Source organism: Anthonomus grandis, chromosome 19, assembly GCF_022605725.1.
Source record: "Anthonomus grandis grandis chromosome 19, icAntGran1.3, whole genome shotgun sequence".
Classification (NCBI taxonomy): domain Eukaryota; kingdom Metazoa; phylum Arthropoda; class Insecta; order Coleoptera; family Curculionidae; genus Anthonomus; species Anthonomus grandis.
Window position 1 is genome coordinate 3,225,438 of NC_065564.1, and position 18,929 is coordinate 3,244,366.

The following is an 18,929-nucleotide window of genomic DNA, read 5'->3' on the forward strand; positions in this document are numbered from 1 at the left end:
CGATGGCTCCCATAGAAGCCGAGATATCGGCCTTCAAAGTTTGGGTTTTTTCATTTTTCGGGTATACCCCCCCCGTTTCGATTTTTTGCAGAAAAAATTTTTTTTTTCGAATTCGAACTAACTATACCAGCGGATTGTTCTTATCAAGTACATCTCGAAAGTACCGGGTTATAACAGGATTCGATCAGAAATAAAGGAATGAAAGCATTTTGAAAATTTGGAAATTGTCACTTTTTGACCTCGTTTTTGAGGCCAAAAATGGGCATCAAAAATGCCATATCTCGGCTATCGTAAAAGCTACGACTTTGCGGATGGTCTCGTTGAATTCAAAATGACGAAACTAAGACAAAACCGTTGGAATTTTCCCGATGGCTCCCATAGAAGCCGAGATATCGGCCTTCAAAGTTTGGGTTTTTTTCATTTTTCGGGTATACCCCCCCGTTTCGATTTTTTGCAGAAAAAATTTTTTTTTTCGAATTCGAACTAACTATACCAGCGGATTGTTCTCATCAAGTACATCACGAAAATACCGGGTTATAACAGGATTTGATCAGAAATAAGGGAATGAAAGCATTTTGAAAATTTGGAAATTGTCACTTTTTGACCTCGTTTTTGAGGCCAAAAATGGGCATCAAAAATGCCATATCTCGGCTATCGTAAAAGCTACGACTTTGCGGATGGTCTCGTTGAATTCAAAATGACGAAACTAAGACAAAACCGTTGGAATTTTCCCGATGGCTCCCATAGAAGCCGAGATATCGGCCTTCAAAATTTGGGTTCTTTCATTTTTCGGGTATACCCCCCCGTTTCGATTTTTTTCAGAAAATTTTTCTTTTTTCGAATTCGAACTAACTATACCAGCGGATTGTTCTTATCAAGTACATCACGAAAATACCGGGTTATAACAGGATTCGATCAGAAATAAGGGAATGAGAGCACTTTGAAAATTCGGAAATTGTCACTTTTTGACCTCGTTTTTGAGGCCAAAAATGGGCATCAAAAATGCCATATCTCGGCTATCGTAAAAGCTGCATCTTTGCGGATAGTCTCGTTGAATTCAAAATGACGAAACTAAGACAAAACCGTTGGAATTTTCCCGATGGCTCCCATAGAAGCCGAGATATCGGCCTTCAAAGTTTGGGTTTTTTCATTTTTCGGGTATACCCCCCCGTTTCGATTTTTTGCAGAAAAAATTTTTTTTTTCGAATTCGAACTAACTATACCAGCGGATTGTTCTTATCAAGTACATCTCGAAAGTACCGGGTTATAACAGGATTCGATCAGAAATAAAGGAATGAAAGCATTTTGAAAATTTGGAAATTGTCACTTTTTGACCTCGTTTTTGAGGCCAAAAATGGGCATCAAAAATGCCATATCTCGGCTATCGTAAAAGCTACGACTTTGCGGATGGTCTCGTTGAATTCAAAATGACGAAACTAAGACAAAACCGTTGGAATTTTCCCGATGGCTCCCATAGAAGCCGAGATATCGGCCTTCAAAGTTTGGGTTTTTTCATTTTTCGGGTATACCCCCCCGTTTCGATTTTTTGCAGAAAAAAATTTTTTTTTCGAATTCGAACTAACTATACCAGCGGATTGTTCTCATCAAGTACATCACGAAAATACCGGGTTATAACAGGATTTGATCAGAAATAAGGGAATGAAAGCATTTTGAAAATTTGGAAATTGTCACTTTTTGACCTCGTTTTTGAGGCCAAAAATGGGCATCAAAAATGCCATATCTCGGCTATCGTAAAAGCTACGACTTTGCGGATGGTCTCGTTGAATTCAAAATGACGAAACTAAGACAAAACCGTTGGAATTTTCCCGATGGCTCCCATAGAAGCCGAGATATCGGCCTTCAAAATTTGGGTTCTTTCATTTTTCGGGTATACCCCCCCGTTTCGATTTTTTTCAGAAAATTTTTCTTTTTTCGAATTCGAACTAACTATACCAGCGGATTGTTCTTATCAAGTACATCACGAAAATACCGGGTTATAACAGGATTCGATCAGAAATAAGGGAATGAGAGCACTTTGAAAATTCGGAAATTGTCACTTTTTGACCTCGTTTTTGAGGCCAAAAATGGGCATCAAAAATGCCATATCTCGGCTATCGTAAAAGCTGCATCTTTGCGGATGGTCTCGTTGAATTCAAAATGACGAAACTAAGACAAAACCGTTGGAATTTTCCCGATGGCTCCCATAGAAGCCGAGATATCGGCCTTCAAAGTTTGGGTTTTTTCATTTTTCGGGTATACCCCCCCGTTTCGATTTTTTTCAGAAAATTTTTTTTTTTCGAATTCGAACTAACTATACCAGCGGATTGTTCTCATCAAGTACATCACGAAAATACCGGGTTATAACAGGATTTGATCAGAAATAAGGGAACGAAAGCATTTTGAAAATTTGGAAATTGTCACTTTTTGACCTCGTTTTTGAGGCCAAAAATGGGCATCAAAAATGCCATATCTCGGCTATCGTAAAAGCTACGACTTTGCGGATGGTCTCGTTGAATTCAAAATGACGAAACTAAGACAAAACCGTTGGAATTTTCCCGATGGCTCCCATAGAAGCCGAGATATCGGCCTTCAAAGTTTGGGTTTTTTCATTTTCCGGGTATACCCCCCCGTTTCGATTTTTTTCAGAAAATTTTTTTTTTTTTCGAATTCGAACTAACTATACCAGCGGATTGTTCTCATCAAGTACATCACGAAAATACCGGGTTATAACAGAATTCGATCAAAAATAAGGGAATGAGAGCACTTTGAAAATTCGGAAATTGTCACTTTTTGACCTCGTTTTTGAGGCCAAAAATGGGCATCAAAAAAGCCATATCTCGGCTATCGTAAAAGCTACGATCTTGCGGATGGTCTCGTTGGATTCAGAAGGACGAAACTAAGACAAAACCGTTGGAACTTTCCCGATAGCTCTCATAGAAGCCGAGATATCGGCCTTCAAAGTTTGGGTTTTTTCATTTTCCGGGTATACCCCCCCGTTTCGATTTTTTTCAGAAAAATTTTTTTTTTTCGAATTCGAACTAACTATACCAGCGGATTGTTCTCATCAAGTACATCACGAAAATACCGGGTTATAACAGAATTCGATCAAAAATAAGGGAATGTGAGCACTTTGAAAATTCGGAAATTGTCACTTTTTGACCTCGTTTTTGAGGCCAAAAATGGGCATCAAAAAAGCCATATCTCGGCTATCGTAAAAGCTACGATCTTGCGGATGGTCTCGTTGGATTCAGAAGGACGAAACTAAGACAAAACCGTTGGAACTTTCCCGATAGCTCTCATAGAAGCCGAGATATCGGCCTTCAAAGTTTGGGTTTTTTCATTTTCCGGGTATACCCCCCCGTTTCGATTTTTTTCAGAAAAATTTTTTTTTTTCGAATTCGAACTAACTATACCAGCGGATTGTTCTCATCAAGTACATCACGAAAATACCGGGTTATAACAGGATTTGATCAGAAATAAGGGAATGAAAGCATTTTGAAAATTTGGAAATTGTCACTTTTTGACCTCGTTTTTGACGCCAAAAATGGGCATCAAAAATGCCATATCTCGGTTATCGTAAAAGCTACGACTTTGCGGATGGTCTCGTTGAATTCAAAATGACGAAACTAAGACAAAACCGTTGGAATTTTCCCGATGGCTCCCATAGAAGCCGAGATATCGGCCTTCAAAGTTTGGGTTTTTTCATTTTTCGGGTATACCCCCCCGTTTCGATTTTTTTCAGAAAATTTTTTTTTTCGAATTCGAACTAACTATACCAGCGGATTGTTCTCATCAAGTACATCACGAAAATACCGGGTTATAACAGAATTCGATCAAAAATAAGGGAATGAGAGCACTTTGAAAATTCGGAAATTGTCACTTTTTGACCTCGTTTTTGAGGCCAAAAATGGGCATCAAAAAAGCCATATCTCGGCTATCGTAAAAGCTACGATCTTGCGGATGGTCTCGTTGGATTCAGAAGGACGAAACTAAGACATAACCGTTGGAACTTTCCCGATAGCTCTCATAGAAGCCGAGATATCGGCCTTCAAAGTTTGGGTTTTTTCATTTTCCGGGTATACCCCCCCGTTTCGATTTTTTTCAGAAAATTTTTTTTTTTTCGAATTCGAACTAACTATACCAGCGGATTGTTCTCATCAAGTACATCACGAAAATACCGGGTTATAACAGAATTCGATCAAAAATAAGGGAATGAGAGCACTTTGAAAATTCGGAAATTGTCACTTTTTGACCTCGTTTTTGAGGCCAAAAATGGGCATCAAAAAAGCCATATCTCGGCTATCGTAAAAGCTACGATTTTGCGGATGGTCTCGTTGGATTCAGAAGGACGAAACTAAGACAAAACCGTTGGAACTTTCCCGATAGCTCTCATAGAAGCCGAGATATCGGCCTTCAAAGTTTGGGTTTTTTCATTTTCCGGGTATACCCCCCCGTTTCGATTTTTTTCAGAAAATTTTTTTTTTTTCGAATTCGAACTAACTATACCAGCGGATTGTTCTCATCAAGTACATCACGAAAATACCGGGTTATAACAGAATTCGATCAAAAATAAGGGAATGAGAGCACTTTGAAAATTCGGAAATTGTCACTTTTTGACCTCGTTTTTGAGGCCAAAAATGGGCATCAAAAATGCCATATCTCGGCTATCGTAAAAGCTGCATCTTTGCGGATGGTCTCGTTGAATTCAAAATGACGAAACTAAGACAAAACCGTTGGAATTTTCCCGATGGCTCCCATAGAAGCCGAGATATCGGCCTTCAAAGTTTGGGTTTTTTCATTTTTCGGGTATACCCCCCCGTTTCGATTTTTTTCAGAAAATTTTTTTTTTTCGAATTCGAACTAACTATACCAGCGGATTGTTCTCATCAAGTACATCACGAATATACCGGGTTATAACAGGATTTGATCAGAAATAAGGAAATGAAAGCATTTTGAAAATTTGGAAATTGTCACTTTTTGACCTCGTTTTTGAGGCCAAAAATGGGCATCAAAAATGCCATATCTCGGCTATCGTAAAAGCTGCATCTTTGCGGATGGTCTCGTTGAATTCAAAATGACGAAACTAAGACAAAACCGTTGGAATTTTCCCGATGGCTCCCATAGAAGCCGAGATATCGGCCTTCAAAGTTTGGGTTTTTTCATTTTTCGGGTATACCCCCCCGTTTCGATTTTTTTCAGAAAATTTTTTTTTTTCGAATTCGAACTAACTATACCAGCGGATTGTTCTCATCAAGTACATCACGAAAATACCGGGTTATAACAGGATTTGATCAGAAATAAGGGAATGAAAGCATTTTGAAAATTTGGAAATTGTCACTTTTTGACCTCGTTTTTGAGGCCAAAAATGGGCATCAAAAATGCCATATCTCGGCTATCGTAAAAGCTACGACTTTGCGGATGGTCTCGTTGAATTCAAAATGAGGAAACTAAGACAAAACCGTTGGAATTTTCCCGATGGCTCCCATAGAAGCCGAGATATCGGCCTTCAAAGTTTGGGTTTTTTCATTTTTCGGGTATACCCCCCCGTTTCGATTTTTTGCAGAAAAAATTTTTTTTTTCGAATTCGAACTAACTATACCAGCGGATTGTTCTTATCAAGTACATCTCGAAAGTACCGGGTTATAACAGGATTCGATCAGAAATAAGGGAATGAAAGCATTTTGAAAATTTGGAAATTGTCACTTTTTGACCTCGTTTTTGAGGCCAAAAATGGGCATCAAAAATGCTATATCTCGGCTATCGTAAAAGCTACGACCTTGCGGATGGTCTCGTTGAATTCAAAATGATGAAACTAAGACAAAACCGTTGGAATTTTCCCGATGGCTCCCATAGAAGCCGAGATATCGGCCTTCAAAATTTGGGTTTTTTCATTTTTCGGGTATACCCCCCCGTTTCGATTTTTTTCAGAAAATTTTTTTTTTTCGAATTCGAACTAACTATACCAGCGGATTGTTCTCATCAAGTACATCACGAAAATACCGGGTTATAACAGGATTTGATCAGAAATAAGGGAATGAAAGCATTTTGAAAATTTGGAAATTGTCACTTTTTGACCTCGTTTTTGAGGCCAAAAATGGGCATCAAAAATGCCATATCTCGGCTATCAAAAAAGCTACGACTTTGCGGATGGTCTCGTTGAATTCAAATTGACGAAACTAAGACAAAACCGTTGGAATTTTCCCGATGGCTCCCATAGAAGCCGAGATATCGGCCTTCAAAGTTTGGGTTTTTTCATTTTTCGGGTATACCCCCCCGTTTCGATTTTTTTCAGAAAATTTTTCTTTTTTCGAATTCGAACTAACTATACCAGCGGATTGTTCTTATCAAGTACATCACGAAAATACCGGGTTATAACAGGATTCGGTCAGAAATAAGGGAATGAGAGCACTTTGAAAATTCGGAAATTGTCACTTTTTGACCTCGTTTTTGAGGCCAAAAATGGGCATCAAAAATGCCATATCTCGGCTATCGTAAAAGCTGCATCTTTGCGGATAGTCTCGTTGAATTCAAAATGACGAAACTAAGACAAAACCGTTGGAATTTTCCCGATGGCTCCCATAGAAGCCGAGATATCGGCCTTCAAAGTTTGGGTTTTTTCATTTTTCGGGTATACCCCCCCGTTTCGATTTTTTGCAGAAAAAATTTTTTTTTTCGAATTCGAACTAACTATACCAGCGGATTGTTCTTATCAAGTACATCTCGAAAGTACCGGGTTATAACAGGATTCGATCAGAAATAAAGGAATGAAAGCATTTTGAAAATTTGGAAATTGTCACTTTTTGACCTCGTTTTTGAGGCCAAAAATGGGCATCAAAAATGCCATATCTCGGCTATCGTAAAAGCTACGACTTTGCGGATGGTCTCGTTGAATTCAAAATGACGAAACTAAGACAAAACCGTTGGAATTTTCCCGATGGCTCCCATAGAAGCCGAGATATCGGCCTTCAAAGTTTGGGTTTTTTCATTTTTCGGGTATACCCCCCCGTTTCGATTTTTTGCAGAAAAAATTTTTTTTTTCGAATTCGAACTAACTATACCAGCGGATTGTTCTCATCAAGTACATCACGAAAATACCGGGTTATAACAGGATTTGATCAGAAATAAGGGAATGAAAGCATTTTGAAAATTTGGAAATTGTCACTTTTTGACCTCGTTTTTGAGGCCAAAAATGGGCATCAAAAATGCCATATCTCGGCTATCGTAAAAGCTACGACTTTGCGGATGGTCTCGTTGAATTCAAAATGACGAAACTAAGACAAAACCGTTGGAATTTTCCCGATGGCTCCCATAGAAGCCGAGATATCGGCCTTCAAAATTTGGGTTCTTTCATTTTTCGGGTATACCCCCCCGTTTCGATTTTTTTCAGAAAATTTTTCTTTTTTCGAATTCGAACTAACTATACCAGCGGATTGTTCTTATCAAGTACATCACGAAAATACCGGGTTATAACAGGATTCGATCAGAAATAAGGGAATGAGAGCACTTTGAAAATTCGGAAATTGTCACTTTTTGACCTCGTTTTTGAGGCCAAAAATGGGCATCAAAAATGCCATATCTCGGCTATCGTAAAAGCTGCATCTTTGCGGATAGTCTCGTTGAATTCAAAATGACGAAACTAAGACAAAACCGTTGGAATTTTCCCGATGGCTCCCATAGAAGCCGAGATATCGGCCTTCAAAGTTTGGGTTTTTTCATTTTTCGGGTATACCCCCCCGTTTCGATTTTTTGCAGAAAAAATTTTTTTTTTCGAATTCGAACTAACTATACCAGCGGATTGTTCTTATCAAGTACATCTCGAAAGTACCGGGTTATAACAGGATTCGATCAGAAATAAAGGAATGAAAGCATTTTGAAAATTTGGAAATTGTCACTTTTTGACCTCGTTTTTGAGGCCAAAAATGGGCATCAAAAATGCCATATCTCGGCTATCGTAAAAGCTACGACTTTGCGGATGGTCTCGTTGAATTCAAAATGACGAAACTAAGACAAAACCGTTGGAATTTTCCCGATGGCTCCCATAGAAGCCGAGATATCGGCCTTCAAAGTTTGGGTTTTTTCATTTTTCGGGTATACCCCCCCGTTTCGATTTTTTGCAGAAAAAATTTTTTTTTTCGAATTCGAACTAACTATACCAGCGGATTGTTCTCATCAAGTACATCACGAAAATACCGGGTTATAACAGGATTTGATCAGAAATAAGGGAATGAAAGCATTTTGAAAATTTGGAAATTGTCACTTTTTGACCTCGTTTTTGAGGCCAAAAATGGGCATCAAAAATGCCATATCTCGGCTATCGTAAAAGCTACGACTTTGCGGATGGTCTCGTTGAATTCAAAATGACGAAACTAAGACAAAACCGTTGGAATTTTCCCGATGGCTCCCATAGAAGCCGAGATATCGGCCTTCAAAATTTGGGTTCTTTCATTTTTCGGGTATACCCCCCCGTTTCGATTTTTTTCAGAAAATTTTTCTTTTTTCGAATTCGAACTAACTATACCAGCGGATTGTTCTTATCAAGTACATCACGAAAATACCGGGTTATAACAGGATTCGATCAGAAATAAGGGAATGAGAGCACTTTGAAAATTCGGAAATTGTCACTTTTTGACCTCGTTTTTGAGGCCAAAAATGGGCATCAAAAATGCCATATCTCGGCTATCGTAAAAGCTGCATCTTTGCGGATGGTCTCGTTGAATTCAAAATGACGAAACTAAGACAAAACCGTTGGAATTTTCCCGATGGCTCCCATAGAAGCCGAGATATCGGCCTTCAAAGTTTGGGTTTTTTCATTTTTCGGGTATACCCCCCCGTTTCGATTTTTTTCAGAAAATTTTTTTTTTTCGAATTCGAACTAACTATACCAGCGGATTGTTCTCATCAAGTACATCACGAAAATACCGGGTTATAACAGGATTTGATCAGAAATAAGGGAACGAAAGCATTTTGAAAATTTGGAAATTGTCACTTTTTGACCTCGTTTTTGAGGCCAAAAATGGGCATCAAAAATGCCATATCTCGGCTATCGTAAAAGCTACGACTTTGCGGATGGTCTCGTTGAATTCAAAATGACGAAACTAAGACAAAACCGTTGGAATTTTCCCGATGGCTCCCATAGAAGCCGAGATATCGGCCTTCAAAGTTTGGGTTTTTTCATTTTCCGGGTATACCCCCCCGTTTCGATTTTTTTCAGAAAATTTTTTTTTTTTTCGAATTCGAACTAACTATACCAGCGGATTGTTCTCATCAAGTACATCACGAAAATACCGGGTTATAACAGAATTCGATCAAAAATAAGGGAATGAGAGCACTTTGAAAATTCGGAAATTGTCACTTTTTGACCTCGTTTTTGAGGCCAAAAATGGGCATCAAAAAAGCCATATCTCGGCTATCGTAAAAGCTACGATCTTGCGGATGGTCTCGTTGGATTCAGAAGGACGAAACTAAGACAAAACCGTTGGAACTTTCCCGATAGCTCTCATAGAAGCCGAGATATCGGCCTTCAAAGTTTGGGTTTTTTCATTTTCCGGGTATACCCCCCCGTTTCGATTTTTTTCAGAAAAATTTTTTTTTTTCGAATTCGAACTAACTATACCAGCGGATTGTTCTCATCAAGTACATCACGAAAATACCGGGTTATAACAGAATTCGATCAAAAATAAGGGAATGTGAGCACTTTGAAAATTCGGAAATTGTCACTTTTTGACCTCGTTTTTGAGGCCAAAAATGGGCATCAAAAAAGCCATATCTCGGCTATCGTAAAAGCTACGATCTTGCGGATGGTCTCGTTGGATTCAGAAGGACGAAACTAAGACAAAACCGTTGGAACTTTCCCGATAGCTCTCATAGAAGCCGAGATATCGGCCTTCAAAGTTTGGGTTTTTTCATTTTCCGGGTATACCCCCCCGTTTCGATTTTTTTCAGAAAAATTTTTTTTTTTCGAATTCGAACTAACTATACCAGCGGATTGTTCTCATCAAGTACATCACGAAAATACCGGGTTATAACAGGATTTGATCAGAAATAAGGGAATGAAAGCATTTTGAAAATTTGGAAATTGTCACTTTTTGACCTCGTTTTTGACGCCAAAAATGGGCATCAAAAATGCCATATCTCGGTTATCGTAAAAGCTACGACTTTGCGGATGGTCTCGTTGAATTCAAAATGACGAAACTAAGACAAAACCGTTGGAATTTTCCCGATGGCTCCCATAGAAGCCGAGATATCGGCCTTCAAAGTTTGGGTTTTTTCATTTTTCGGGTATACCCCCCCGTTTCGATTTTTTTCAGAAAATTTTTTTTTTCGAATTCGAACTAACTATACCAGCGGATTGTTCTCATCAAGTACATCACGAAAATACCGGGTTATAACAGAATTCGATCAAAAATAAGGGAATGAGAGCACTTTGAAAATTCGGAAATTGTCACTTTTTGACCTCGTTTTTGAGGCCAAAAATGGGCATCAAAAAAGCCATATCTCGGCTATCGTAAAAGCTACGATCTTGCGGATGGTCTCGTTGGATTCAGAAGGACGAAACTAAGACATAACCGTTGGAACTTTCCCGATAGCTCTCATAGAAGCCGAGATATCGGCCTTCAAAGTTTGGGTTTTTTCATTTTCCGGGTATACCCCCCCGTTTCGATTTTTTTCAGAAAATTTTTTTTTTTCGAATTCGAACTAACTATACCAGCGGATTGTTCTCATCAAGTACATCACGAAAATACCGGGTTATAACAGAATTCGATCAAAAATAAGGGAATGAGAGCACTTTGAAAATTCGGAAATTGTCACTTTTTGACCTCGTTTTTGAGGCCAAAAATGGGCATCAAAAAAGCCATATCTCGGCTATCGTAAAAGCTACGATTTTGCGGATGGTCTCGTTGGATTCAGAAGGACGAAACTAAGACAAAACCGTTGGAACTTTCCCGATAGCTCTCATAGAAGCCGAGATATCGGCCTTCAAAGTTTGGGTTTTTTCATTTTCCGGGTATACCCCCCCGTTTCGATTTTTTTCAGAAAATTTTTTTTTTTTCGAATTCGAACTAACTATACCAGCGGATTGTTCTCATCAAGTACATCACGAAAATACCGGGTTATAACAGAATTCGATCAAAAATAAGGGAATGAGAGCACTTTGAAAATTCGGAAATTGTCACTTTTTGACCTCGTTTTTGAGGCCAAAAATGGGCATCAAAAATGCCATATCTCGGCTATCGTAAAAGCTGCATCTTTGCGGATGGTCTCGTTGAATTCAAAATGACGAAACTAAGACAAAACCGTTGGAATTTTCCCGATGGCTCCCATAGAAGCCGAGATATCGGCCTTCAAAGTTTGGGTTTTTTCATTTTTCGGGTATACCCCCCCGTTTCGATTTTTTTCAGAAAATTTTTTTTTTTCGAATTCGAACTAACTATACCAGCGGATTGTTCTCATCAAGTACATCACGAATATACCGGGTTATAACAGGATTTGATCAGAAATAAGGAAATGAAAGCATTTTGAAAATTTGGAAATTGTCACTTTTTGACCTCGTTTTTGAGGCCAAAAATGGGCATCAAAAATGCCATATCTCGGCTATCGTAAAAGCTGCATCTTTGCGGATGGTCTCGTTGAATTCAAAATGACGAAACTAAGACAAAACCGTTGGAATTTTCCCGATGGCTCCCATAGAAGCCGAGATATCGGCCTTCAAAGTTTGGGTTTTTTCATTTTTCGGGTATACCCCCCCGTTTCGATTTTTTTCAGAAAATTTTTTTTTTTCGAATTCGAACTAACTATACCAGCGGATTGTTCTCATCAAGTACATCACGAAAATACCGGGTTATAACAGGATTTGATCAGAAATAAGGGAACGAAAGCATTTTGAAAATTTGGAAATTGTCACTTTTTGACCTCGTTTTTGAGGCCAAAAATGGGCATCAAAAATGCCATATCTCGGCTATCGTAAAAGCTACGACTTTGCGGATGGTCTCGTTGAATTCAAAATGACGAAACTAAGACAAAACCGTTGGAATTTTCCCGATGGCTCCCATAGAAGCCGAGATATCGGCCTTCAAAGTTTGGGTTTTTTCATTTTCCGGGTATACCCCCCCGTTTCGATTTTTTTCAGAAAATTTTTTTTTTTTCGAATTCGAACTAACTATACCAGCGGATTGTTCTCATCAAGTACATCACGAAAATACCGGGTTATAACAGAATTCGATCAAAAATAAGGGAATGAGAGCACTTTGAAAATTCGGAAATTGTCACTTTTTGACCTCGTTTTTGAGGCCAAAAATGGGCATCAAAAAAGCCATATCTCGGCTATCGTAAAAGCTACGATCTTGCGGATGGTCTCGTTGGATTCAGAAGGACGAAACTAAGACAAAACCGTTGGAACTTTCCCGATAGCTCTCATAGAAGCCGAGATATCGGCCTTCAAAGTTTGGGTTTTTTCATTTTCCGGGTATACCCCCCCGTTTCGATTTTTTTCAGAAAAATTTTTTTTTTTCGAATTCGAACTAACTATACCAGCGGATTGTTCTCATCAAGTACATCACGAAAATACCGGGTTATAACAGAATTCGATTAAAAATAAGGGAATGAGAGCACTTTGAAAATTCGGAAATTGTCACTTTTTGACCTCGTTTTTGAGGCCAAAAATGGGCATCAAAAAAGCCATATCTCGGCTATCGTAAAAGCTACGATCTTGCGGATGGTCTCGTTGGATTCAGAAGGACGAAACTAAGACAAAACCGTTGGAACTTTCCCGATAGCTCTCATAGAAGCCGAGATATCGGCCTTCAAAGTTTGGGTTTTTTCATTTTCCGGGTATACCCCCCCGTTTCGATTTTTTTCAGAAAAATTTTTTTTTTTCGAATTCGAACTAACTATACCAGCGGATTGTTCTCATCAAGTACATCACGAAAATACCGGGTTATAACAGGATTTGATCAGAAATAAGGGAATGAAAGCATTTTGAAAATTTGGAAATTGTCACTTTTTGACCTCGTTTTTGACGCCAAAAATGGGCATCAAAAATGCCATATCTCGGTTATCGTAAAAGCTACGACTTTGCGGATGGTCTCGTTGAATTCAAAATGACGAAACTAAGACAAAACCGTTGGAATTTTCCCGATGGCTCCCATAGAAGCCGAGATATCGGCCTTCAAAGTTTGGGTTTTTTCATTTTTCGGGTATACCCCCCCGTTTCGATTTTTTTCAGAAAATTTTTTTTTTTTCGAATTCGAACTAACTATACCAGCGGATTGTTCTCATCAAGTACATCACGAAAATACCGGGTTATAACAGAATTCGATCAAAAATAAGGGAATGAGAGCACTTTGAAAATTCGGAAATTGTCACTTTTTGACCTCGTTTTTGAGGCCAAAAATGGGCATCAAAAAAGCCATATCTCGGCTATCGTAAAAGCTACGATCTTGCGGATGGTCTCGTTGGATTCAGAAGGACGAAACTAAGACATAACCGTTGGAACTTTCCCGATAGCTCTCATAGAAGCCGAGATATCGGCCTTCAAAGTTTGGGTTTTTTCATTTTCCGGGTATACCCCCCCGTTTCGATTTTTTTCAGAAAATTTTTTTTTTTTCGAATTCGAACTAACTATACCAGCGGATTGTTCTCATCAAGTACATCACGAAAATACCGGGTTATAACAGAATTCGATCAAAAATAAGGGAATGAGAGCACTTTGAAAATTCGGAAATTGTCACTTTTTGACCTCGTTTTTGAGGCCAAAAATGGGCATCAAAAAAGCCATATCTCGGCTATCGTAAAAGCTACGATTTTGCGGATGGTCTCGTTGGATTCAGAAGGACGAAACTAAGACAAAACCGTTGGAACTTTCCCGATAGCTCTCATAGAAGCCGAGATATCGGCCTTCAAAGTTTGGGTTTTTTCATTTTCCGGGTATACCCCCCCGTTTCGATTTTTTTCAGAAAATTTTTTTTTTTTCGAATTCGAACTAACTATACCAGCGGATTGTTCTCATCAAGTACATCACGAAAATACCGGGTTATAACAGAATTCGATCAAAAATAAGGGAATGAGAGCACTTTGAAAATTCGGAAATTGTCACTTTTTGACCTCGTTTTTGAGGCCAAAAATGGGCATCAAAAATGCCATATCTCGGCTATCGTAAAAGCTACGACCTTGCGGATGGTCTCGTTGAATTCAAAATGACGAAACTAAGACAAAACCGTTGGAATTTTCCCGATGGCTTCCATAGAAGCCGAGATATCGGCCTTCAAAGTTTGGGTTTTTTCATTTTTCGGGTATACCCCCCCGTTTCGATTTTTTTCAGAAAATATTTTTTTTTCGAATTCGAACTAACTATACCAGCAGATTGTTCTCATCAAGTACATCACGAAAATACCGGGTTATAACAGGATTTGATCAGAAATAAGGGAATGAAAGCATTTTGAAAATTTGGAAATTGTCACTTTTTGACCTCGTTTTTGAGGCCAAAAATGGGCATCAAAAATGCCATATCTCGGCTATCGTAAAAGCTACGACCTTGCGGATGGTCTCGTTGAATTCAAAATGACGAAACTAAGACAAACCGTTGGAATTTTCCCGATGGCTCCCATAGAAGCCGAGATATCGGCCTTCAAAGTTTGGGTTTTTTCATTTTTCGGGTATACCCCCCCGTTTCGATTTTTTTCAGAAAAATTTTTTTTTTCGAATTCGCACTAACTATACTAGCGGATTTTTCTTATCAAGTACATCACGAAAGTACCGGGTTATAACAGGATTCGATCAGAAATAAGGGAATGAAAGCATTTTGAAAATTTGGAAATTGTCACTTTTTGACCTCGTTTTTGAGGCCAAAAATCGGCATCAAAAATGCCATATTTCGGCTATCGTAAAAGCTACGACCTTGCGGATGGTCTCGTTGAATTCAAAATGACGAAACTAAGACAAACCGTTGGAATTTTCCCGATAGCTCCCATAGAAACCGAGATATCGGCCTTCAAAATTTGGGTTTTTTCGTGTTTCGGGTATAGGTATTGAATTTTTTCATGAAAATTTGATTTTTGATACCAGCGTCTTATTCTGATCACCTAGATTACGAAAACCCCGGGTTATAACGGGATTCGATAAGAAATAAGGGAATGAGAGCACTTTTTTTGTTTATCAATCAACTCGTCTCATTCTATGGTTTATATGATTATCAAAAGAAGTTTGTGTTTGTAATTGTTAATATAAAATGTTTATATATAACGCATACCTCCTGGCTACAAGGCCCAGCCATGTTCATAGTTGGCAGCAATGAGTTCAACTAGATTTGCATTACTAATGTTATGCTTTTTAGGTCGGTGATAGTGCATTCGGTGATGACGATTCCAGAGTTCATTTTTTGTAAAAAAACCAATGAATATATAGCCAATCCCAAATACGATCCCTTACAACAGCCAGAGTTGATCATGGATTATGGGGTTACGAATGAGGAGGTCGTGGAAACGGCAGAAGATCAGACCAAAGTTGTTGCGGAAAATCCTCAAGAATCTTCAAGGGATTGTTCTGTAAACAATGAGTTTAAACGTGATCGCAGATGTAGAAACTGTCATCTGAGGGAGGACGGACTGAAACATTTATGTGACATCTGCGGAAGGATGATTAAACATAGAAACTCGTTTAGGAGGCACGTTCTTAAACATGCCTCAGACAAGGCAGCTCCAGAACCACCAAGCCCGGAAGAACCGCCTGGAAACAAAGACAAAGAAAACATTCTAGATAAAACATCAGAAAGAGGCGCTAATAACGTAAAAGATCTGGATAATGACGCAAGTGCTGTGGCTGCCAATGCTCTGATCAAACTTTCCGAAGAAATCCGGGACAAGTCAGAGTCCGCGCCCCCTGGAACCGAAAATACTACGGAGGGTGCCAATTCTAAACCCTTTAAGTGCAAGAAATGCGATCGAGCTTTTCGTACGAAGACCAACCTTCGTAGACACGTCCTACGCATCCATTTGAAAACGGAAACAGGAGAAGTGATAAAGTTCAGGTGTCGCGTATGTTTGATGTTCCTCCAAGATGAGGAGTTGCTGTTGTGGCACGAGGAGACCAAGCATTCCAAAGAAGAACGCAGTGCTAAGAGTGACGTTTATTAATGTCATTTAATTATGTAGTTTCCGTATTAAATATGGTTACCGTTTATGTTTTGTGTAATTTTTTTCTCTACGCCAGAATTTCCTGAGGCCCACGTTAAGCTGTGTGAACATTAACAGCCCCAATTTTAGGTCCCTCCCAAAGCGAAATAGATGCACCGTACCACTAGGAGCCCCAAAATCAAAAATAAAGTCGAATAAATACTGTATCTCGATAAAACCCTTAGAAGAACTACAAAAATCTTGCTCCACCAGCAGAACATTGACAAAAAGTTTGGATACTGATAAAGACACTGTGGCAGCTAATGCTTTGATCGAATTTTCCGAAAAAATCCTGGACAAGTCAGAGTCTGCCTCCCCTGGAACCGAGAATACTACGGAGGGTGCCAATTCTTTACCCTTTAAGTGCAAGAGATGCGAACGAACTTTTGGTAAGAAGACCAACCTTCGTAGGCACTTCGTACGCATCCATTTAAAAACCGAAACAGGGGAAATAAAGAAATTTCGCTGTCGGGTGTGTTTAATGTTTCTCAAGGATGAGGAGTTGCTGATGTGGCACGAGAACGCGAAGCATTCGAAAGAAGAACTCAGCATCAAGAGTGAGATCTGATATGTGCTTAACTTAATATTGTTACCATTTAATAAATTGACTTGCTTTTCGTATGTTTTTTTCACTAAGCCAGAATCTGTTCTCCCTGACCCTCAAAGCAAAGCCACATGAACATAAAATCTTTTTTTTAGGGTCCTCCTAAAGCAAAGTAGACGCAAGCCTAATTTGTGTTGCCCCAGCTGCAACAAACGTTACACCTCATTAAAATCCTTCGAAAAACACCAAAAATCTTGTACGACTCAAGAAAAATACCCCAAGGAGCCATTAGAATGCTCCAATTGCCAACTGGAATTTACCAGCAGAAGAAAACTGAAGCACCATCAACAATTCCACAGCTCGTTGACTCCGATCCAGGAGGTCGGATACGAACTGGACCCCAACTCGAACTGGTACACTTGCAAGGTGTGCTCCCAACGATTCCTCAGCGAAACCGAGATTGAAACCCACCTGAAAATCCACATCGCCCAAACCTACGCTTGCCCCAAGTGCCCCGACAACTTTCGCTCCCTGAAAGCCCTGTTTTTCCACATGGAGAACCACTTGGAGGAGGGCAAGCTGCCATGTCCCGTGTGCACCCATAAAGCATCCAAGATCCAATTCCTACTAAGCCACTTACGGTCCAGCCACATGCAACCGAAAGCCTGCCAAGAGTGCGGGAAAATTTTTACAAACAGTGCCAACATGAAGAAGCACATGCTGCGCCACGACGAGACCAAAAAGAAGATCTGTCTGGTGTGCTCCAACGAGTACTTCGGCGAGAAATCTCTGCTCAGACACCAGCAGTGCATGCACAAGGCTGATATCCTCGCTGATCCATCGCTGCTTTGGTGCAACTTGTGCAAAACCGAGTTTAAAACGGCCAACTTACTCAAGTACCATCAGGATAAGGCCCACACCAAGACCACCACGAAGCCCACCAAGAAGAACTACCTCTGCGACACCTGCGGACAAGGATTCAAAGACTCCGATAATCTGAAGAAGCACAAGATATCGCACACGGAGGACCGACCCTTCTTATGTCTGGAATGTGGCAAAGGGTTCAAGCACAAGTACGTGCTGACGTACCACCAAAGAACCCATACTGGGGAACGACCTTATTCCTGTGGCTACTGCGGAAAGAGCTTCAGGCAATGGACACCGTACAAAGTGCATTTGAGAGGGCACACCGGAGAGAGGCCCTACGTTTGTAAGATTTGCCAGAAGGGATTCACCACCAACCAGGGGCTGAAGATCCATATCAAAGTCTGTTTGGATAATAAAGAGTGAACAAAAGGGACTTAGAATTGTTTATATAAATAAATATAGTGGTTTTTTATGTTTTTTTTTATAGTGGTTTTTATTCTCGGTTATGACTGGCTTCAGAGAAGTGGTGCACTCTAGAGCCTAATGAAGAGAGGTTGTCGTTGGGAGCAGCAGAGGAGGGATGAATGAAGAAGACTTCTCCCCCCTGATCTCTCTGTCGATGTTTAAGGCAATAAATAATTTGTTTGTACGTGAACTCGTGGTTTAAGATTTTTTCGTGTGCAGAGTTTGGAAACCGAACTGAGCAGTTGTATAGCAACACCATTTTGTAGAAAGAAACTGTTTATTTCAGGAATTTACTAATTTATTAAATTGTTGTTTGAAAAGTAATGGCCTCCGTTTGTTTAAGTATTCGTGACGTTAGTTTTTTTTAATTCTTCTGATGCGTGAAAAGTAAAAAGTTTTATGAGTTTCGGTGCTGAAACTGTGCAGTTGCATAGATCCACCATTTTGATGAAAGAAGCCGTTTATGTCATGAATTTATCTGTTAAGAGTTAAAAGTTATTAAAGTTTTTCCAAAGATGATTGTTGTTTAAAAAATCATGACCCCCTGGATCTGAATTTGCTTAAGAATTCTTTGTGTTATTTTTTTTTAATTCTTCTGATACCCGAAGAGTGAAAAGTTTTATGAGTTGGTGTACTAAAGCTGTGCAGTTGCATAGATCCACCATTTTGATGAAAGAAGCCGTTTATTTCATGAATTTATCTGTTAAGAGTTAAACGTTATTAAAGTTTTCCAAAGATGATTGTTGTTTAAAAAATCATGACTTGGATCTGAATTTGTTTAAGATTTCGTGGAGTTAGTTTTTTTAAATTTTTGTGATGCACGAAGAGTGAACAGTTTTATGAGTTTGTATGCTTTTTATGACTGAGCTGCATTATTCCAGTAAAAG

At 39.2% G+C, this 18,929-nt stretch overlaps 1 protein-coding gene across 1 annotated transcript; it reads left to right on the forward strand.

Moving 5' to 3' along the window:
* The first annotated feature begins 16,538 nt into the window (after positions 1-16,538).
* LOC126747188 (zinc finger protein 239-like) lies at positions 16,539-18,000 on the forward strand. Its single transcript, XM_050455690.1, has 2 exons — positions 16,539-16,555; positions 16,866-18,000. The coding sequence occupies exons 1-2, from the start codon at positions 16,539-16,541 to the stop codon at positions 17,998-18,000; spliced, it is 1,152 nt and encodes a 383-aa protein (XP_050311647.1).
* The last annotated feature ends 929 nt before the right edge of the window (positions 18,001-18,929 follow it).